Source organism: Lycium barbarum, chromosome 6 (assembly GCF_019175385.1).
Source record: "Lycium barbarum isolate Lr01 chromosome 6, ASM1917538v2, whole genome shotgun sequence".
In the NCBI taxonomy this organism is placed as follows: Eukaryota; Viridiplantae; Streptophyta; class Magnoliopsida; order Solanales; family Solanaceae; genus Lycium; species Lycium barbarum.
In genome coordinates this window covers 102,620,353-102,642,701 of record NC_083342.1, presented here as the reverse complement: position 1 = coordinate 102,642,701, position 22,349 = coordinate 102,620,353, and the positions used below count along the sequence as shown (strand labels likewise).

At 39.6% G+C, this 22,349-nt stretch overlaps 3 protein-coding genes across 3 annotated transcripts; 2 read left to right on the top strand and 1 right to left on the bottom strand.

The window, feature by feature from the left end:
• Positions 1–6,662: 6,662 nt before the first annotated feature.
• On the top strand, positions 6,663–7,945 carry LOC132645113 (uncharacterized). Its single transcript, XM_060361896.1, has 3 exons — positions 6,663–6,819; positions 6,915–7,040; positions 7,379–7,945. The coding sequence occupies exons 1-3, from the start codon at positions 6,814–6,816 to the stop codon at positions 7,682–7,684; spliced, it is 438 nt and encodes a 145-aa protein (XP_060217879.1). The 5' UTR covers positions 6,663–6,813; the 3' UTR covers positions 7,685–7,945.
• Positions 7,946–8,221: 276 nt separating this feature from the next.
• Positions 8,222–11,952, bottom strand: LOC132645112 (protein NUCLEAR FUSION DEFECTIVE 4-like). The gene is made up of 3 exons (XM_060361895.1): positions 11,443–11,952; positions 9,651–10,531; positions 8,222–9,559 (listed from the first exon to the last, which is right to left on the bottom strand). Exons 1-3 carry the CDS (start codon positions 11,746–11,748, stop codon positions 9,085–9,087), a joined length of 1,662 nt encoding a protein of 553 aa, XP_060217878.1. The 5' UTR covers positions 11,749–11,952; the 3' UTR covers positions 8,222–9,084.
• Positions 11,953–16,975: 5,023 nt separating this feature from the next.
• On the top strand, positions 16,976–21,752 carry LOC132644288 (uncharacterized). Its single transcript, XM_060360878.1, has 3 exons — positions 16,976–17,447; positions 18,860–19,364; positions 19,475–21,752. The coding sequence occupies exons 1-3, from the start codon at positions 16,976–16,978 to the stop codon at positions 21,750–21,752; spliced, it is 3,255 nt and encodes a 1,084-aa protein (XP_060216861.1).
• The last annotated feature ends 597 nt before the right edge of the window (positions 21,753–22,349 follow it).

Here is a 22,349-nt window from a genome sequence, read left to right as displayed (position 1 = left end):
AAAGAAATTTTAATATTAAGATATTAAACCCTTAAACTTTAATAGAATGGCATGATGATACTTTCCATGGATTTAATATACCTCAAATAACTTATTCTTTATTATTCCTTTTCCACTCGATCAATAATCATGTTAAATCATCAATATCAATCTGCATTGGATTTTTGCTGATTACGTCAATCTTCAAGAAGGTTTTACTTCTCAGTTGTAATTTTCTACTATAAAAAAAAAATGGACAAAACGAAACAATTTCATAATGTCTTACTTGTACAACAAACTAAAATAGTCTAAATTTTTGGTGAGCAAAAATTCCCAACTCGATAAATATCTATATTATTAGATCACTCATATTGTACTTAGATAATTTCTTAAATATTAATAATTAATAAACTAATAAAAATAATACATATTGTGTAAAAACATTATACTACAGATATATTCAACTTGAATGAGTAATTAATTATCCTTGAGTTCTTTTAAAACATTGAAATCCACTGGGTCCGGAACCATAATAGCCCTATAAAAATTCTTTTGAACCAAAATACCTCAACAAAAAAAAGAGTTACAAAAATACCTATAGCGCAGTATTTTACTGCGCTATAGAAATAATGCGCTATAGCAGTAACGGAGACGGAGCCGTTAACCGCTATAGCGCATTAATTTACTGCGCTATAGTGTACTTACACAGGTCATATAGCGCAGTAAATTACTGCGCTATAGTGCGTTTGTTTTTTTTTCTTTTTTCCAACTCTTTTATTTAACCCTTCTTCCATTGTCCTTTTAACGTATTTTGACCATAGATTAATCATGCTTCGTGACCCCGAAACATCAATATTTTATATAGAACCCTACTTATTTTTGTGCGATTAATAAGATAGGATCAATACATCAAGGATACGCAAAAGTTCGGATGGGCGTTTTAGTGGCTGAAAAGTGCTCGAACGCCATTTTCGTTTGAAGGTTCGGCGACATTATCTTGAAGTTCTTTGCGAATACTTAAATTTGTTCATCAATAATTAATCAAAAGTTTCTCAAAATGACAGCATCCATACAAAAAAAAAAAAAAATACTTAATTAAATTGCACCATTCATTCATAACCTTGAGTAGATGAAAATACTTAACATACTAATATTCTTCAAAATAACAGCATAATCATACAATCATCAAAGTAAGAAAAAATCTTAAAAAACATTCATCAATTAATGCCCTTGAGTTGATCTTCCCCACCACCGCTAGACGTGCCACCACCACTAGAGGTACTTCCACCACGAAAGTTTCCTCCACTACGAGAGGTACTTCCACCGTGAGATGTAGTTTGACCACCATGTCGTAAGGGACACTTGCGCTTATCATGACCAACATAATTGCAAAATGAGCATTTTCGAGTGTATCTCCCCGGTGGAACATCCATTTCATTATGAATACGCGAGTATGCATTCTTTCTGAATTTACGGATAAATGCTTTATTTGCGACCATTGAAAATGGATCCGGTGGCCAATAACTCTCACCGCCAAGTAGGTAGAACCTTTCCAACATACGTTCTTGTATAATTTTCAACTGTATATTCCTCAACCATGTACGAGGAGGCGTTCTTTCCCATTGTGATGAAACACTTGAAGGCATAAGAACATGGCATGTGATATGATTGCCACTTGCCGCATGTGCATGTTCTTGGAATCTCACAAATTGTACGGATGTTACCTCCTTTACCTTGGTGTACACTTGTTGTGAGTTCAAATATGCGCTCTGCAGGGTTGTACTCCATCCGGTCATGTTACTGAGCCTTATATTTGTGGTGCTCGAACAGTGTTGACGGTTTTGGCAACCATCTTAGACCTTCTGCTGCATATGCTTTGGCCTCTTTTGATCGAGTGATGAACCGCTCCACAACCTGCTTAAATGTCATTCTCACCATTGCGGTGACAGGTAGTCCGCGTGTAGATTTTAACAAACCATTGAATGACTCGGAGCTATTTGTTGTCAGCATACCCCATCGCCTACCTTCATCCTGGTGTAATGTCCATTTGTCTTTATCAATTGCATTCAACCAGTGGAAGGCTTCCTCATTCGCCCGCCTAATAATGTCCATCTGCAGGTTAAACTTCTTCTCCTGATGCTCTGTTGCAGCCGCCCACATCCAATTGCAAAGTGCTGGGATTCGATATGCCTTTTGGAAGTTTGCCTTCAAATGCCTTAAACAATAACGATGGTAGGCAAAGGGTGGCTGCCACCCCTGCAAATTGAACATATTGTGCAATATGCCAGCATTTCTGTCTGATATCACACTGATTCCCATGCGATCCTTAATAACGTGTTGCCTTAAGTAGTCCAAAAACATACCCCACGTACTAATGCTCTCATTAGCTGCAATTGCAAAAGCTAGAGGGAATATAGCTCCATTTGCATCCATTCCAACTGCTATTAGCAGCTTTATGTCATACTTCCCATACACATGTGTTCCATCTATTGATATTACAGGCCGACAATGAGCAAAACCATCAATGCATGGTTTAAATGCCCAAAACACAAAATCAAAAATATTACCGGGCACACCAGGTTTCGATTTGAGCTTCCATTCAACAACAGTACCATGATTGAAATGTTGTAGAGCCGCCATGTATCTCGGCAACTTCTTAAAAGAGCCCTTCCAATTGCCGTAGACTATCTCATGTGCACGCCTACGCCCAAGATACGCCTTCCTCCTAGTAACAGTTTTGCTATATACTTTCAGGACGGCTGTAATACAATCTTTAATAGGGTACCTGAAAAAGTTCAAATATCAGCATGTAACAACGACGAACATTATATTAACAACAAAAATAAAATAAACTTAGGCGAAGGGGATACCTTGGGTTTTTTCCAATGTCGACAACTAATACACGCGCAATCAAATTAGTATCTAGATTGCAATGATCATCTGGGAGGTCACCCATATCACAACTGTGCTTTGTGTAGAACTTTGAAATAGTCCACATCTTTTCAGCAGTTTCCTTACCACGAAGCAATCATTCGCAGCCTTGATATTTTCGCTTACAGACCAATCGCCAAACTTTTCGTGTGGAATCGTCAACTTTAAACTCCCTCATCCACTGAATGCAATAAATCTTAACAGCCCTTTGCAATGATTTTTTTGAGCTGAAAATCATCCCTTTTTCAATATGAACCTTCTGTTTTAAAAGATCCACTGGCTCTTTCCACAACCTTCGCCGAATATGATCATCATCCCTGGTAAAGACAAAGGCATCTGGGCGATCTTGAAGATGATCAAGATAGGGGATCTCATCGGAATGCCATTGAATCGGCGTCGACTCTTGCTGTTGAAATTGGCTTTGCGGCTGAAACGGAGTCGACTCTTGCTGTTCAAATGGTTGTTGTGAATTCAGTTCCTCCACGTGTGCCGGACTGTCCATCATGTCTTGCAACAATTCTAATTGATGTTGAGGATTAATTCCAACCTCAATCTCATCGTCACTTTGCTCATCGTCACTTTCCTCCGCATTAGGTATTTCCTCACTATCGCTGGGTGATGTCACTATATAATTCGGATAATCCGGACCATCCATAGCAGTCCTTTGCCTATAATTTGGTGCAACCACCACATTCTCCCTATATTAGAAATTAGGATGTTTTAACTACTACACATCAAATAGCACTATTGATGTTAAAAAAAATAGACGTACCGATAGTAATCAACTGCACCGAAATTTGAGGAAGGTCCATCGCTTTGAGTTGTTGGATAGGCTGAGGATGTTCCAACCTGATTCCTCCATCCCGATTGAAGAGACCGTCCGATATGATCCATATCAGGTGTATAGCCCCTAAATAATATAATCGACATCATTAGCAGTATTCAAGTGCCACTACACATAATGAATATTTACCACTGCCCGTCAAATTGCTGACTTAATCTATCCAGAGGCATTTGGCTAGTCAAGATGCTTTCATAGGTACTCATATCAGGGTAATTGTGTTGATAAGTAGGTTCCGCTTAAGTGACTTCGGCCTGAATTATAGACGGGGCTTCCCGACGAGGGCTATTTCGGGCTTCCTGAGGAGCCCTAGCCATGAATTCAAGTCGATTAATGGGCACCTTTTCGATATACATTTCAAGGACGTTTAAAGTTATGCATCGCCTATAATCATACGGCGCCTTCAAATAATCAGTCAAAGAATCATCGTCTTGAATGTACCACTGTCCATAACTAGTTACACCTTGCGGCGTAAATGACACTGGATATTTTTCAATTATACTTAGATCAAAATCACTTCTACTAACTTGTAGTCTATTATACAAGGCTTGGAGTAGTTTTGAGAATTTTAAGTCAAGTGGAAACTTAACATGATATTTTGGTGGAGAATCGTAGCGCAAATTATTTTCCTCGAATAAAATTTGTCCGTCCCAGAATAAAGAAACTTTAATTCTTGGAACATCTGTCATATTTTGAATAACTGAGGAGGAATACAGAATGATAAAACTAGTTGAAACTGAAAATTTTATGCTTTTTTTGCCTTATACAGAATGATAAAACTAGTTAAAACTCGGTATTAATAGGACTAATGCATGCATGCAATTACAGTGTTTTGCAGTGTTACGTCGAATCAAATAATGGGTGGAGAAATGAATAACGCATTAATTTACTGCGTTATAGTACTATAACGCAGTAAATTAATGCCTTATTGAGGCGTTGTGTCATAATAACGCTGTAAAATCATGTGTTATACTATATAACACATGATTTAACTGCGCTATGCGGCTGAACAACCATCACCTCACCTGCCAAAATAGTTCGAATCAAACTTTATATAATGTAATTTGACGACTAACTGTTACAAACGCAACATTCCACACAAAATTGAGTTAAGATGTCATTTTTTGATCAATTTAGAGATATTAATCGTGTTATATCGTTCACTCCAGCAAACATCTTTGAAGCAATGGGTAGGACATGGGAACTAAGTGATGATGATTTTCATTACTCAAATAACCCTAACGACAGATTCAATCGAGAATATAATAATAAAATGAGAGAGGAGTGGGATTGGCGTGTTAGGGAAGCTGAAGCACTGGAGCACAAGTTAGCGTCAGTAGGGCTTGAACGCCTAAAAAACGTGCTATGTCAATGCCTCGCAAAACTCCAAAAGAGTTTAATTTGGCTCTTAATCGTTTTCGCGAAGAGAACAATCAGATGCAAATACGTTACCATAGGGTAGAATATGGTATACATGGTAGCACAAGATTTAGATCCAAGTGGGATTCGGACTGTGAAATGTCCGATGAAGATTAATATTTTTCTTACAAGAAGGTAAGTAGGTAGGGTCATTAAGACCCTCCCCCCCCCCCCCCGGAGGGTTCTTGGGGGTTTGCAACTATATAAATAGCCCTTTCTTTTCTTAATAGACTACACCGTATTATTCAATGTCAAGCAGTAGAAAATCACCTTGGTCTTTACTCCTTCCAAAAGAACCAAATAGCAGTGATGATGAAAGTTCAAATCATAGTAGTTTTTCGAGCGATACCAGTGATTTCAAACTAGATGAGCTAAATCCCCACCTTCTTATAGAGCGTAATGATGCTTTCTGCAGTGTGAAATATTCAGATCCGCGGGAATATTATTGCGGTTTACGTCGAGAATGGTCACATCGGCTTGCCGAATCAGAACGTCTTGTTCGTGACTTGGAAAATCTCAACGCTCCAATCCCAACAAGGTACTCCTTAACCATGCCTCAAGTAGGTCCAGAAAGTTGCGAGTTTGCCGTGCAAAGAATTAGAAAGGAAAACAACAGAATGCTGGCAAGACGTTGTAGATTTTACATGCTAAAGTTGGCCGAAGAACAAGCATCATCAACTGGTAGAGAACTAACTGCTACTGAAAAAAGATGTGTCTTAAGAAATCGCCAATATTTTTCTGAGGACGATATTGAGGACTTGTACTCTGATGATGATTAAGAATGTTGTGATTTTAGTTTTAAGTTTAATTTATGATTATGCTGTTATTTTGAAGAATATTAGTATGTTAAGTATTTTCATCTACTCAAGGTTATGAATGAATGGTGCAATTTAATTAAGTTTTTTTTTTTTTTTTGTATGGATGCTGTCATTTTGAGAAACTTTTGATTAATTATTGATGAACAAATTTAAGTATTCGCAAAGAACTTCAAGATAATGTCGCCGAACCTTCAAACGAAAATAGCGTTCGAGCACTTTTCATTCACTAAAACGCCCATCCGAACTTTTGCGTATCCTTGATGTATTGATCCTATCTTATTAATCGCACAAAAATAAGTAGGGTTCTATATAAAATATTGATGTTTTGGGGTCGCGAAGCATGATTAATCTATGGTCAAAATACGTTAAAAGGACAATGGAAGAAGGGTTAACTAAAAGAGTTGGAAAAAAGAAAAAAACAAACGCACTATAGCGCAATAAATTACTGCGCTATATGACCTGTGTAAATACACTATAGCGCAGTAAATTAATGCGCTATAGCGGTTAACGGCTCCGTCTCCGTTACTGCTATAGCGCAGTAAAATACTGCGCTATAGGTATTTTTGTAACTTTTTTTTTTGTTGGGATATTTTGGTTCAAAAGAATTTTTATAGGGCTATTATGGTTCCGGACTCAAATCCACACACCCACCCCCTTCACCCCCACCCCCACGCCCACTTCCCTCCAGCCAAGTAGCCAACTAGTTATTTTTCTTAACACTAAACCCACACACCCGAAGGCCGAAAGTACACTGTTTGCAGTTCAGGGTTTTATTATGTACTCTCTCTAAACGGAACAGAACTCCAATTCTCTGATTAATCTGCAATGGAGGTACATTCCCATGATTCCAAACAATTTCTCTTCTTTTTTTTTTTTTAAATTTCGAGCCCCTTTTAGATTTTAAAGCTTGCATGATTCTTTTTTAGAAACAACCTGAGATTGAAAGGACTGGAATCGAAGAAATCGACAATGGGGAATACTGGCCACTCTCTGGGAAACCCTATGTTGATATGATTCTCTCAAAGAGCAGTGTCAAGCCCCTCTACAATTTGGTAACTCCCATTTTTTCCCCCTCCTCTTTCTATAAAGCGTTAATATTTGATTATAAAATGATTCTTTGCAATGGTGTGTGTTCTAGGTTTAAAATTTAGTCTCTAAAATATATATATAGTTACTAGTTTTTGGGCAGAGCGCTGTGCGTGTGCCTCGGTGTCAATGAGTATTTTTTTTTTTTAAATTACATAGATACTAGTACTGAAATTGCATTTGAATTACAAGATAAAAAATAAATAAGAAAGTGTAAATATAGCATATTTAGTAATTAAATAAAAGAAGAAACTTTTTACTGCTAAAGTCCTCGGAGGCACTGAATTTCTTTGAATGTTGACAGTATATACCCAAAAAAATGACCGACGAGCTTCCTTCTGATGGAGCACCTGTAGTCCTAAGTTGTGGTCGAAAGAAGTGGGATATGTTTTACGGTGGAAAATGTAACCAAAAATTTAGCGGTGAGTGGAGAAAATTTGTGGATGATAATAATTTGAAGGAAGGGGATGGACTTGTGTTTGAACTTTCAGAGTGCAGCGCCAGCAAAATCCATTTCAGGGTTCAGATTCTCAGAGGTGATTTCCCATCTGAATTGGTGCCTAAAGATGTGGCGGGTGCAAACCATGACAACCCAATACAAATTGGTTAAAACTGCTCTTGTAATTGTTGGAAGTTGTAGCTTAACGACAAGTGTTTGAAACCATGTCTACTCAATTTTATTTTCTGCAGTTTTCTTAGTTTACCTCAGGTGCATGCAAACTCTGTTTTAAAAGATTCAACTTTCTATTTTATTCTCTGTGTATGTATTGTCTAAATTGTGATTGTGGTGGTTATCTTCTGTCTGTGTACTAAGCATTAACTCTGCTATATCATTTCAAAGAATGGAATTTAGCAATTATTTTGACAATTACATGCCTGTTAACATGTCGATATAAGAAAATAGTCATTACTTTTTTGTATTTGAAATCCTGAGGCTTCACTGTCTTTCAGTGTTCAACCCAGCTTCTAGCGCTTCTTCATCTTTTGTCTGCTGAACCTGCCGATAGTGTCCTAGACTGAAGAAATCCATAATGTTTTAGATATTTTTCAGGCAGAGCCAATCACTTGTAGAGTTTTTTAGTATGTTCCTACTCATATTCTTAGAGACTAGAGAAAACACTTGGCAGCCTTATGGAGCAACATCCTTTTGCAAATGATTTAAAGAGAAAGCTGTTTGCTCCCATTCTAGTTGTTTCTTTTCTCCTTTATAAACGCACCATATGAGCTATATCTTTTGATTCCTGGGAGCATGTCCGACAAATTTAGACACAAAAGAACGGTTTTTAGGCCATTTAAAAATGCTGCAACAGGTAACTTGTTCCAAGGTATCTAGTTTTATCTAGTTTCTTCATCGGTATTGTGTTCATTATACAGAATCTGTCCCAAAGACAGTCAAGATAATAAATGCTCATTATACAGAATCTGTCCCAAAGACAGTCAAGGTAATAAATGCATTCGCATTACTTTTACATGGCATTCGATTTTTTTTTCCTCCTATGCTCAACTTTTGATGTGCCCTGCCCCAAAGAAGAGAGTGGAGGAGGGGGGAACTTCATAAAATTTCTGGATTCAGGTGATCAACTATCTTTTTTTATAGTCTATTTGAAGGGGATGACAGTATTTTAGTATCTCATCGGAGGATTAACCTTTTGTGGAGAAGCCAGCATAGCTTGTCAGTAAAACTTATAACTTCAAACAGTCCTATTCCATCAAGTTTCAACTTCCATAGCTTTTTTATCTGTGTCTTCCTTAACAATTTTCAATTTATCTCTCTATTCCTTACTCATGCAAAGAGTAGAGTATGCTAACCTGCCTGGATTTACATTCTTGTTTCATCATGCTCATGATCTAGACGCTTCCGTCCTACCATTTGTGTCAAATGTTATACCTTTTTCCACCCTTTCTCAGGATGTTATGCGTGACTGCTGTTACTTGCGCTATGGGGTAGTGATTCCAATGGCACCTATCTTCATATAGCTGTCTCAAGACAGTGCGGAAGGATAATCTCACTCAGATTAGTCTCGTCCAATTTTGGTTCCTTTCATGACTGTCATAGGCAGCTTTAGTTCTTAAGAAAAGCAGGAAACTCGATGCTACTCCGAATAAAGAGATGCATCCCCACCACATAAATGTCTGAATGTAACAGTTCCTACCCATGCAAACCTTTGATCCATCTAATACAAGAACTTGGTTTGGTTTTCCTAGGTTTGCTTCATAGACGAGAGCTGCAAGAAGTCCATAGAGTAGTGATCCCAGAGGGATGTTGGTGATGAGAATGTTGTGATTGACTCCTGCACTGTTGGGGCCAAACAGCTCAGAGGTTATCGACACTGCTGCTGAAAATACAAAACCAGAGCTCAGCCCAAGTAACGCCGTGGCAGCACTCAATGCAGCTTTGCTTCCTGATAAAACAAGCAGGAAGAAAGCCAGTGGTGTTGGAATCAGCGCAAATGCAAGCCATGCGGTCCTTGCGTAGTACATCTTGCTGCATCCGAAAAAAAACCATTTCAGCTGTCAATGTTTTGACTATTATGGTGATTGTTCATCTAAAGAATAGTAAATCTTGAAGTACTTACTCGCGTAGGAAATCTGGGGCGGCTGAAAGCAGGCGCCCGAAGAAGGAACATGCAGAATAGAGTGCAACAAGAAAGCTGATCTCCGAACTATATCCAAGTGACTCTGAAATTTGACCTAGATTGTTGCTGTAAACGAGTACGAGTGTCCCCCCACAGAAATATACTAGGTAATATAGCCAGAAATCCAACCTATGCATGAGCAGATTTGCTGAATGTTCTTCTCCAAGCAGCAGCAAACGATCTCTCAACAGAAAACTGCTAGTCCAACTTTCCTTCTCCTTTGAACCATGAGAATTTTCAGTCCAAAAACTCATATTCGAAGCCTCTTTCCACATCATTTCTTTGTGCATTCCAAAATCATCAGGATCATTGTCTTCGAGTGACATATAATTATTAGGATGGAACAGTTGAGACCACTCTTCTGTGCAGATAACCCCTGGTGCAATCACCGGTAGGACCAGCAAGAACAGTGCGCCAGCCAAGAGGATACGAGCAGTCTGTGCACTATATGAGACCGAATTCAGGATTAAGAGATAAAGGCCGGTAAGAACTGCTAGTATGGTTAGGCAACGGAAATTGAGATATTCTCTGTGAACAGAATCAGCACGAAGGGTTTGAGAATGAGGCTGCCGGAGGATAGGCAAAGCTGCAACTGATGTGACAAGGGGGACTAGGGCATTAAGAAGAAGGTATAGAGTGTCATCTTTGGAGTTAATTGAATTGGCAATGAGGTTGTACAGGGCTGCACTTGCACCATTGAAACTTATGCTGAGGGACAATGCAAATGGCCTATTTGCTGCGAAATTTTTTATGCACAACACATAACATACTGTATTAAACCAGCAGATACTGCAGCCAGCCAGCACACACAACAGAAATACCTACAAGATTTATCAGTGAGCTTGAGAATGAGATAGGATCACAATGAATTTCAAGCGCGGTGAAGTAGAGAGTTGAGAAAAATAATCATGTAGCATCTTGGAATTCTGCATATTGCAATTTCAGTGGATTACAAAGGCAACCTTCTCAAGGCACCATAGAGTCCCCCTTGAATCTCGAGACCTTTTTTAGATTAGCAAAAAGGCTTTCAAGCACAAAACATTAATTGATTAGAATGGAAGTTGCTGAGAATAAGATGTTAAACTCTTTCTCCTTGGTGGCAGTCACTTTATGGTTGTCAAGAGCAAGATTTTTTACCTAATGAGAAACCTCAGAAATGATAAACTAAGTTAGTTTGCCTTCTAAATATTTTTTAACTCTACTTGATGGACACCGTTTATTTTACAGAAGACTTTGATTGGCACTTCAGTGGGGGTTGTCTTCTCTTTTAACATATATGCAGAGCAGATTTTAAGATAGTTTAGCTAAGACAGCCCTCAGTAAACAGAGTTTTCCCCTCTTTTTAGTCCCCTCTTCTTTCCATGGTAGACTACTAGACTTCATGGTTTCTGGTTGATCAATTTTCTTAGTCCTCACCAAACATTAACTGTACTTATGTTTCTATTATTGCCTGGTAGGGTTCAAAAGTCATTTCTAAAATAATAAAGTTTGTTGCAGTAAGTTGTTGTGGTAGCTCCAACAACTGTCAACCACTAGTTCAACAAAGAATCCAGAGAGAAGATATTCTCAAGTAAAACAAAAATACAAGGCAAAAAGCAATGGATATACAGTGAACAGCAAAAATTGGATTAAGTTTTCAAGAAGATTTTTGGGAGCAGAGAAGAGAAAACTGACCAAGAAGAGATCTTTTCTTTAAGGCCAAGAAGAAGAAAAAGAGAATAACAAAACTAACCAAGAAATAAGGCAAAATGATGATTCTCTGAATGACCATCCATTGAAGACCATAACCAACAAGTCCCATGAAAGCAGCAATGACAAGAACAAACCATAATGGGAAATACATAAGAGAGACACCTGAACACCAACCAAATGCTTTCCCAAAATCTGATGCCATAGACAGATAATTCAGTTGAACCTGTGAAATTCCAAGAACAGATTTCAATTCAGAAGAATAGGAGGAGAAGTCAAAATTTGTCCCTGTAAATGCTTGAATCCATGTGCTTGCTATCAATATCATCCATTTACTTGATTGCTCCATAAATCTTCTCTGTTTTTTTCCTTTGTTTGGGGTTATATTTTAGAATCATGGGAGATACACGTATATATTGGAATGGGGTGAACCTTGGAGAATCTTGAAAGTGAAGAAATGATATTTTAGTTGTGCATGTTTTAGGCTGGTTGGTGAGACGAGGGAGGTTGGAGGTTTTTCAGGTCCTACCACAAGGCATTCAAAGACTACATCATTTCTTTATCATTACTCCTTATTATTGTTTTTTCTTTTTGAGTTTTGGGGTGGGGGTAGGAATTATAAAGATTTGTTAAAAACTAATACCACTAACATATAATAAGATTTAACTATTATAATTTAGAGAAAAGAAATTTAAAAGTCTCATAAAGCTAAAAAATAATAACAATAACTACATGACTCGGTTTTAAACAATTTATGATCAATTATATGAATCTTTAACCTAAATAAAAATAAGAAATAAGTTATATATATATATATAATACCAATATTAAAAGTCATACTTCGAAATAACTTTCTTCCATAAATGTAGCACTCCTGAAAATTTGATTAAGTTTTAATACCTTAAAGCACGTTAACGAATATTTTAAAAAAAAAATTGTGTGACAACAAATAAGAAAAATATTACATAAGCATGTACTTATACAACATGAATACATGATGACTCGAGGATACATTACCTCAAAATAGGATATAGAATTAAACCCGTCAACCAGTTCGGTTAAACCGGTTAAAGACAAGTGAGGGATGGCTCAGTGGTTAAGCACCTCCACCCACGACCGGTAGGTCCTGGGTTCGAGTCACACTGGAGGGGAAGTGTGGAAACACTATAAATCCTCCTAAATGGGGTGGGAAAAAAAAAAAAAAAAAAACCGGTTAAAATCGGTAACCGGACCGGTAAAACTGGAATCGGAACCGGTTCCGGTTAACAATTTAAATATTAACGGTCCGGTTCCGATATTTTTGAAACCGGAACCGGTTTAACCGGTGAAATTTAAAAAAAAAATAGTCGTTGGGCCGCCCGTTAATGGACCGTTGGCAACGGTCATTTTATTAATTTTTGGCCCCCCAACCCCCCAAACTTTTTTTTTAACACTTTAACTCATCCCCCACCCCTATATAAATCCTTCTTCATTTTCATTTTAATTCACACCAATTCACTCTTCTTCATCTTTCTCTCAAATCTCAATATCTCAATTATAGTTACTTTGCAATAATTAGCCATAAAGTCTTATTATAGTTTCAACTTTCAATTATTAATTTTTCAATTATAATATTGTTGGTGGAGTTGGTGATTTTGCAACAATCCGAAGTAGCTTTGGTGGATTTGCAATTCTAGCCGCCTTCACTTTGTTGGAAATTAATCCGGCAATTTGGTACCTTCGTTCCAACTCTATCTTTATTTTTCGCAATTTAATTCTAGCAATTTATTTTTTGCAATTTAATTCTAGCAATTTAATTAATTGTAATATATTTTCTTGTGATTTATTTGATTGTGATTTAAATTAATTCTATTTAATAATGTCAAAGAGATTAAGACGTGGTGCCGGTAGTAGTAGTCGTATTGTTAGGGGTGCGCTTAATGAGGAAACATTTGTGGAAGAAACACCTAATTTAGGTATTGATGTTGGTGGAAATAATCCACTTTTAGGTCATGAGGCAATGCAACAACATTTTACCGACACTTTTAATGAAGATTTAGATGATGATGATGGAACACAACCCCCCGAAAATCCCATAGGAGATACATGTCATGCACAATCACATACACAAGACAAACCGCCTAGAACTCGTAAGCCAACAACTAAAGTTTGGAAATTTATGACTAAGAATAGGGAAAACCAATCAGCTACATATACCCTATGTAGACAAGTATTTAGTTTTAAGCAAGGAACTGGTAAGGATGGTGGAACGGGTACACTAAATGGTCATATGAGAACCAAACATATGGATGTTTGGGGAGAGCAAACGGGTTCAAATGTGTGTGTGGGGGGGGGGGGGGGGGGGGATTCAAATGACGATAGACCCACGAATCGGTAGAAATTTTAAGTATGATAAGAAAAAAGAGCGTGTAGAAATAGCTAAAATGGTAGCTTATGATTGTTTATCATTTTCCTTTCCCTCAGGTTTGGAGTTTGTTACTTACATTCAACGTTGTTATAATTCGTTATTTGAGGGTATTCCTAGAAGTACTTGTAGAGCCGATGTTATAGATTTGTTTAAAAAATATAGATTTTATTTGCGCCATGTATTTAATTCTTTAAATTGTAATGTTTGTCTTACCGCTGATTTGGGTCTTAGTCTTAACAAGTTAGATTTTTTTGCTATTACATGTCATTGGGTTGATGACAACTGGGTTATGCAAAAAAGAATTATAGCTTTTTTATATGATGAAGGAAAAGGTCGTCACGATGGAAAATATTTAGTCGATTCAATGTCTACTATTATGAGATTTTTTAACATTTATAGAAAAACACTTTGTATTGCTTTAGATAATGCTTCTAATAATACAAAGGCGATAGGTCTTATAAAAAGAGAACTAAACCCTCCGCTAAGAAAAATTTTTCATGTAAGATGTAGTTGTCACATTTTAAACTTAATTGTTAAAGATGGTCTTGTGCATTTTGATGATTCTGTTCAAAAAGTTAGAGATGCGGCTGCGTTTCTTTTTTGTAATGTTAATAGGGGAAGAATTAGAGATTTTAAGAATGCTTGTGTGGAAAATAACCTTAGACCTAAGAAAATTCAAGTAGAAATTGAGACTAGGTGGAATTACACTTACATTATGCTACAACAAGCATATGAGTATAGGATTTCCATACAACAAGTTCACAACAAATATAATACTGATAGTGATGATTGGTTAAATTATTCGCATTGGGAAGATGTTAAAGAATGTGTTGAACTCTTAGAAATTTTTTATAATGCAACTCTTGCTTTTTCTAAACAATTCTATCCCACGGTAACCGGAATTTTAGCCTACTTAGCGAAAATAGCTAGAGTTTTACAAGAGTATAAATATAAACCCGATTATCAAGTGGCTATTTTTGAAATGATAATAAAATTTAAGAAGTATTTTTTTCCCATCCCAACTTTATTTATATTGGGTTCTCTTTTAAATCCTGGTTTAAAAGTGTCTTATACTAAAAATTTGGTTAGTCAAATTTATACATTTTTAGAAATTGAAGAGGGAGTTCAACCATCTTTAGCTGAAGCCGAACTCGCTATTGATGATGAGTTTAGAAAAGTTTTTACTCATTATTCTAGTTTGGAAGAACGTGCTACACCCGTTGCTCCACGCCCTACTACTTCTCAGAGTAGCAAAAAGGGCTTGTCGGGTTTAAAAGTTTTACATTCACAGCCAACTTCTTCTTCTACTGCAAACTTTGATGAATATAACTTTTATTTGATGCATCCAAATGTGGATATCAAGGAACTGGATGAGTTGGACGTCTTAGCATGGTGGAAGAAGTACAAGGCAAGTTATCCGGTACTTTCAAGAATGACTCGAGATATCCTTACGGTTCAAGTATCAACCGTGGCTTCGGAGAGCGAATTTAGCCAAGGAAGACAGAAAATTGGAGACCATAGACATTCATTATCCGGCTTTAGCTTGTAAGTACTAGTGTGCATTCGCGATTGGATTAGATCGAAGCGACGCAACCAAAACTTAGAAGCGGAGGAAGGCGAAGAGGAAGAAATTGAAGATTTGATAGCTAGTGGACCGGACCAAATGGAAGACTTTGAAGATATTTCCATGACCGAATATGATGTGGGGGAAATTAACGAAATGGTTCAAAATTGGTGATTTTATTATTCTACTATTTTTGTACAATTCATGTATTATTTGCAAGTTAAAAAAAACTACAACTTGCAAATAAATGTTATCCAAGAATGAATAAAATATATGGCTCATTGAGCTTTCTTCTATTTACTTGTGTTCATATTTTTACTTTTATTAAGTTAGGAATATACCTAAAATATACTAAGAATATACTTTTATATTAGGTGTATATATATATATGTATACGTATATTCTGTATTGCTGACTTGCTGTTAGCCTGTTAGTCAGTAAATATTTAAACTTTACTTATAAACTTGTATAACATATGTAAATATACCTACAATATACTAATAAATATTATAATATATATATATATATATATATATATATAATACAAAAAAAAAATATATGTTTTGGAGACTTCGAACCGGACCGGTTCCGGTTTGAGATTTCAAACCGGTGAACCGGAACCGGAACCGTAACGGTTCCGGTTCCGGTTAAACCGGTTGCCAGGCCTATATATAGAATCACAGAGAGAGAGAGAGAGAATGCCAACTAAATCCCTGGACAAATGCCCTTATAGTGGTCTAAATGGACTTAAAGAATCGGCCTCATTTTCTTATTATTTTCCAAGTGCGATCCCATACACTTTATTCTTGTTTATCCAAAATGAGCATTAAAGAACCAACAAATGACATTCGTGTGGTTTTTCAAGTGAACTCTCAGCCAATATCAACTTCAATGTCATTCAAGATAATTTTTTCTAATGTTTTGTGTTAGTTGGAGTTAGTTAACATTTATATTAATACCATAATACATTTGGGTTGGTTAGATTTTTACAACAACACCAAGGATCTTCAAAAATCTATAAATTGATTCTTTGGGTTTTCTTCAAGAAGATAAATTTTTATACTATTGAATGATAAGTTTAAATTATTTATGAGTATTTATGGTTGTGAAAGTTGTTATTTGAGTTGGAATGTGATTGGGGTGACCATAAAAGAAAAGTGCTAAACTGATATTAATGGAAGTTGTTAAGTTGGTGAAAGAAATGGTGAACCTATATAACTCAAATGTATTAATGCCGTTGTTAGAATATTTTTCGGTGATTCATCATGGTCACACCTAAAATGAAGGAACACGAAAACTTAGTTAATTAAATTGATATTTGATGAAACATTATATATATATATATATATATATATGAGTTCGTTTATGTATATATTGAAGCTGTTGGAATCATTTGAAATGTTTGGAGTGACTCTTAGTGTTAGCCCCTCGGCTTGAATGATCGGACATGGCATGGGTGTGGCAAGGGATTTGCATGATGGACCTTGTCACGACCCAAAAAAGGGTGTGCGCATCATGTTGGCATGAAACAAGTCTGTCGGACAATGGCATGTGCGGGCGAAGCATGGACCGTGGCACGATGGCATATGGCTTAAGCGTCAAGGCATGGCAAGACCATGGCATTGGTGTGGCCATGTCAAGGCAGCAGAATCTGCGGCAAAGCTAAGTCAGGGGCTGGTTGAGCTAAGGCATGGGCAAGACAAGCAGATAAGGCTAAGGCATGGCGTGGCACGGCAAGGCCGTGGGTGCAAGCAAGGCAATGTCATGGACAAGTTGGGGGCATGGCAAAGGCACACATGTGCACTAGGCATGTCGTGCATGGAAAATGGCGGGAAGGGCGAGCAGGCACCAAGGATTGGTGCTAAAGCTGGGTGTTGGCGCCAAAACTCAGCAGGGGCTCGCGCATATGCATGGCACACGCGAGCAGTTGAGCGGATTCCTTTATTTTCAGTCGCAATAGTCATGCTGGCTGGGCAGTTTCCTTTGAATTCAACTTGCAATGCTAATCCTATGCAGTTGGGGATGTCAACTGCTTTTCCTAGGATAAGGGCTAAGTGGGCCAAGTGGTCCTATCATTGTAAGCCAAGTGTCGGGCAGTTGGCCTATCATACGAAATTATAAGTGTGCGGCCACTCACTTGCAAAAACGGGTGAGTTAGAGTATTAGAGAATCCTTTTGAGAGCAAAATCTTTATAAAGTCAAGGTGATCTTAGTGCCAAGGTGGTGCCAAATAGTAGTGTTTTTGTATTCACTTTAATAATACGAATTGGGAGTTAAGAGTATTAGGGAATCCTTTTGAGAGCAAAATCTTTATAAAGTCAAGGTGATCTTAGTGCCAAGGTGGTGCCAAATTGTAGTGTTTTTGTATTCACTTTAATAATAGGAATTGGGAATTAGGTTTCCTATAAATCTGCCTTGTGTTCTTTATTTTTGTGTTGCCGTTCTTTCATCTTTTGCTGCCTAAAATCCATCAAGTAACTTACTACGTTGTTGTTGCCAAAATTGGAGTTAAAGGCCAAACATCCTGAAAATTGGCTAAGTGCTGGAACAGGTTGAGCCAAGGCATATGTGCCGCCCCGCCTTCCTCCGCCCCTCATAGTTCGCAGCCAGCACCAGGCACGGGTCAAAGTCATCATGCCAAAGGGTCCACAGGAGTGGGACACCAACTGACCAGACAAGAGTGGGAGACCAGCCGCCCATCTGTCTGCACAATAATGGGAGGCCAGCTTGCTAGACAAGAGTGGGAGACCAGCCGCACACCTTTCTGCTCGTGGGCCACTCTCCAGCTAAGGCAAGCACTGAATCTGCCAGCCTGTGGTCCATGACAACAGGCTGTTCAACAAAGGCAGCCACATGCGTAGGGCCTACTGGCCAACTTAGGGAATATTTTCCAGCTATAAATACTGCAAGCCTTGAGGGCAGTAGTATTCATTCAATTCACCTTGCTTACTTGTAAAGATAGATATAGGAGATATATCAAAAACGGGCATTTGCCTCCCAAATCCGTGTGCCTCTTACTTTCAGTTCTTGTGTGTGTTTGCCTTTGTATTATTCACTGTTTCCGCCAGTGACTAAGAGTTTGGGCTGAAGCTTTGAGCGGTAGTTAAGACCTTCATCGCTGCCCCACGCTGCCTTAGATTTTAGGCCCGTGACAAGTGGTATCAGAGCGAGTTACAATCATGGCTAACACCAACGAAGAAACTGTTCACGACAAGCACCACGGTGGAGACAAATCTCCCACCAAGAAGACAACCAAACAGAAGAAACAACGGGACCGAAGCCAAGTCCGAGGTCCACCCGCTGTTCTATCTGAAGGGATGACCTTCCAACTACCTCCTACTACGGGTGATGTGTGCGAAAGTTCGGCGCCAAACCAGCTGGTGGAAAAAGTCATCAACATAGAAGCTGGGTTATTCAACTTAAGCCAGTGATTTGACGCCTTACAAGAAAACTTTCAAACTCTTGAATCAATTGCGCTTGACGGACTAGACGAAGTCCAAAAAGACGCTAAAGCAGAGAGCTACGACCACAAGGAGGCGCTGACCGGCCTTGATTTCAGGCTCACAGAGGCGCTGGCCAGTTTGCAAGCTAAGGTAGAGACCTTGGAGACGCAACTGGAAGCGGCCAGGCTCAGAAACGGTGCTGGTCCAGTCAATATTCGAGAAACCCGCATAGAAGTTCCTAAACCCAAAAATTTCAAGGGTGAAAGGAACGCCCAAGATGTGGAAGAGTTCATTTGGCAAATGGACGCGTACTTCGAGCACGTCAACATTAACGAAGAAGTTGCTCGCATTCGGACAGCAGCCATGTACTTGAGCGATACCGCCTTATTGTGGTGGCGGAGAAAGAAAGCGGAGATGGAGATAGGAGCATGTTCCATTGAGAATTGGGAACAGTTCAAGAAGGAGTTAAAACGACAGTTTTACCCCCAAAACGTTGTGCACGAGGCCCGTCGAAAGTTGAGGGAGCTCAAGCAAACATCCACCATCCGCGAGTACGTGAAGGAATTCACAAAGCTCACTCTTCAGAGGAACTGTTGTTCTACTTCTTGGATGGCCTCCAAAACTGGGCCAAACAAGAGTTACAAAGACGTCAAGTTGACAGTCTTGACAATGCCATTGTGGTGGCGGAGTCCTTAACCGATCTTCGCACCGACAATACCAAAGCGAAAGATAACCGAGGGAAGCAAGCTGCTGCCAAGGGTGATCAAGGCAACGAGGACAAAGATAAATCTGTCTCCAACAAGGGTCTTGAGTCCAGGGGAGATCGAGATCGCAACCGGGGTTCCAACTCCAAGTTTCGCAAAAGCTACGAAGAGAGGAAGCAGAATTCCACCTCAAACGACGGTTGTTACCTGTGTGGACAATCAGGTCATCTCTACAGAAATTGTCCTTCGTTGAGCAAGCTAGGCGCAATACTTGCTGCCAACAAGCAAGCAGGTGCGCAAACCGAAGGTCAGACCGGTGAACCAGGCCCGAAGGCGGAGGCTACAGAGCAAGCAAAGCCTAAAGTTGCAGGCTTGTTCAATCATATGACGCTTGCTGCCATCACAGCTAAGCCACCTCAAATCAGATCGAGAGAGTCACTGTTCGTAGAGGCGACCCTAAAAGGCAAACCAGTCCGCATCATGGTGGACACAGGTGCGACGCACAACTTCATTATAGAAGAAAAGGCAAAGGAGCTGAGCCTTTCCTACGTTTCCAGTGACTCGCTGTTGAAGACAGTCAACTGCCTCCCCACTGACGTAAATGGATTTGCCCCTAAAGTCCATCTCGTCTTAGGTAATTGGCAAGGGTTCACCGATTTCACTGTTTCCCCCATGGACGTCTTTGACATCGTATTGGGTCTGGATTTCTGGTACGAGATCAACGCGTTTATTTCGCCGCGTCTCAACCAATTGTTGATTAGAGATCCAAGCTGTTCTTGCGACGTGCCGTTGATTCGTGTACATCAATCGGGCGTGCGCTTGTCCGCGATGCAGTTGATAAAAGGGTTCAAGAAAGGGGAACCAACCTTTCTCGCAACTCTTGTAGCAGTTGCGGATGAAAATAGTGCCAAAGAGGGGGAAGCATTACCCCCATGTGTGCAGCGAGTCCTTGAGGAGAACAAGGACGTAATGCCCAACGAGCTGCCCAAGCAGTTACCTCCACGAAAGGAGGTTGACCATCAGATCGAGCTGGTACCAGGAGCCAAGCCACCCGCCATGACTCCTTATCGCATGGCACCACCAGAGCTTGAAGAGCTAAGGAAGCAACTCAAGGAGTTGCTTGAATCTGGGCATATTCGCCCATCGAAGGCACCATTTGGAGCACCTGTTTTGTTCCAAAAGAAGAAGGAGGGAACGCTGAGGCTTTGCATTGACTATCGTGCCCATAACAAGGTCACGGTGAAAAACAAGTACCCAATTCCCTTAATTGTCGATTTATTTGATCGCTTGGGACAAGCCAAGGTATTCACCAAGATGGATCTGCAGAAAGGATATTATCAAGTACGCATTGCAGAGGGCGACGAGTCGAAGACTACTTGTGTGACTCGTTATGGAGCGTTTGAGTGGCTAGTCATGCCATTCGGTCTAACCAATGCACCTGCTACCTTCTGCACACTGATGAACAAACTCTTCCACCCATTTTTGGACCAGTTTGTTGTGATCTACCTCGATGACATCGTAGTATACAGCAACAGCTTGGAAGAGCACCTGAAACATCTCCGCACAGTCTTCCAAGTGTTGAGGGAGAATGACCTGTGCGTCAAGCAGGAGAAATGCACTTTTGCCCAGCCACAAGTGCAGTTCCTTGGCCATACCATCAGCCAAGGAGAAATCAGAATGGACAGCGACAAAGTTAGCGCTATTCAAGATTGGAAGACCCCGACCACAGTAACTGAACTTCGGTCCTTTCTTGTCCTTGCCAACTACTACAGGCGGTTTATCCTTGGATACTCGGCCATTGCAGCACCACTGACCGACATGCTGAAGAAAGGTCGCGAGTGGAAATGGACACCTTTGTGTCAAGAGGCGTTTGAGGGCCTCAAGGGAGCAATTGTGAAGGAGCCTATCTTAGCTCTACCTGACTTCACCAAGGTATTTGAAGTCCATACTGATGCCTCAGATTTTGCTATTGGTGGCGTTCTCATGCAAGAAGGCCACCCTATAGCCTTTGAAAGCCGAAAGTTGAACGATGCGGAGCGGAGATATACTGTCCAAGAGAAGGAGGTGACGGCCGTAGTCCACTGTCTAAGGACCTGGCGTCATTACTTGCTGGGGGCACATTTCATTGTCAAAACAGATAATGTGGCGACAAGTTATTTCCAGTCTCAGAAGAAGTTGTCACCTAAACAAGCTCGGTGGCAAGACTTTCTGGCAGAATTCGACTACACCTTGTAATATAAGCCAGGGAAGGCTAATGTTGTGGCCGACGCGCTGAGTCGCAAAGCGGTGCTGGCAGCTATGATTAGCACGACCAGCAGTGATATCATTGATGCCATCAAGCAGGGGATGCAGCATGATCCAGTGGCCCAACAACTTTTTGCCTTGGCCAGTCAAGGCAAAACGAAGAAATTCTGGGTAGATGACGGTGTCCTCTACACTACTGGCAGGCGCATTTATGTGCCAAAATGGGGTAATCTTAGACCTACCTTGTTCAAGGAGGGGCATGACACGGCCTGGGCAGGCCATCCAGGACAGAAAAGAACCATGGCGTTGCTAGAGGCATCATACTACTGGCCGCACATGAGAGACGACATTGAGGTCTATGTCCGCACATGTCTTGTGTGCCAACAAGACAAAGTAGAAAACAAGGCACCTGGAGGCCTACTCGAGTCGTTACCCGTAGCTGAGAGACCATGGGACAGCGTCACCATGGACTTCATCACATGCTTGCCCAATTCCGAGGGTTTTGGCACCATTATGGTGGTGGTTGATCGGTTCTCAAAATATGCAACTTTCAGCCCCACCACAGCTAGTTGCAAAGCAAAGGAAGCT

Bases quoted from the DNA above. Each gene is read 5' to 3' on its own strand.
- LOC132645113 (XM_060361896.1), top strand. The intron at 7,041-7,378 runs GTAACTCCCATT...GAATGTTGACAG, and splicing joins TCAAGCCCCTCTACAATTTG to TATATACCCAAAAAAATGAC.
- LOC132645112 (XM_060361895.1), bottom strand. From the start codon at position 11,748: ATGGAGCAATCAAGTAAATGGATGATATTGATAGCAAGCACATGGATT. The intron at 10,532-11,442 runs GTTAGTTTTGTT...TAAATCTTGTAG, and splicing joins TCATTTTGCCTTATTTCTTG to GTATTTCTGTTGTGTGTGCT. The intron at 9,560-9,650 runs GTAAGTACTTCA...TTTCGGATGCAG, and splicing joins GCCCCAGATTTCCTACGCGA to CAAGATGTACTACGCAAGGA.
- LOC132644288 (XM_060360878.1), top strand. From the start codon at position 16,976: ATGGCAAGACCATGGCATTGGTGTGGCCATGTCAAGGCAGCAGAATCT. The intron at 17,448-18,859 runs GTAAGCCAAGTG...TTGACGGACTAG, and splicing joins GGCCAAGTGGTCCTATCATT to ACGAAGTCCAAAAAGACGCT. The intron at 19,365-19,474 runs GTACGTGAAGGA...TCAAGTTGACAG, and splicing joins CAAACATCCACCATCCGCGA to TCTTGACAATGCCATTGTGG.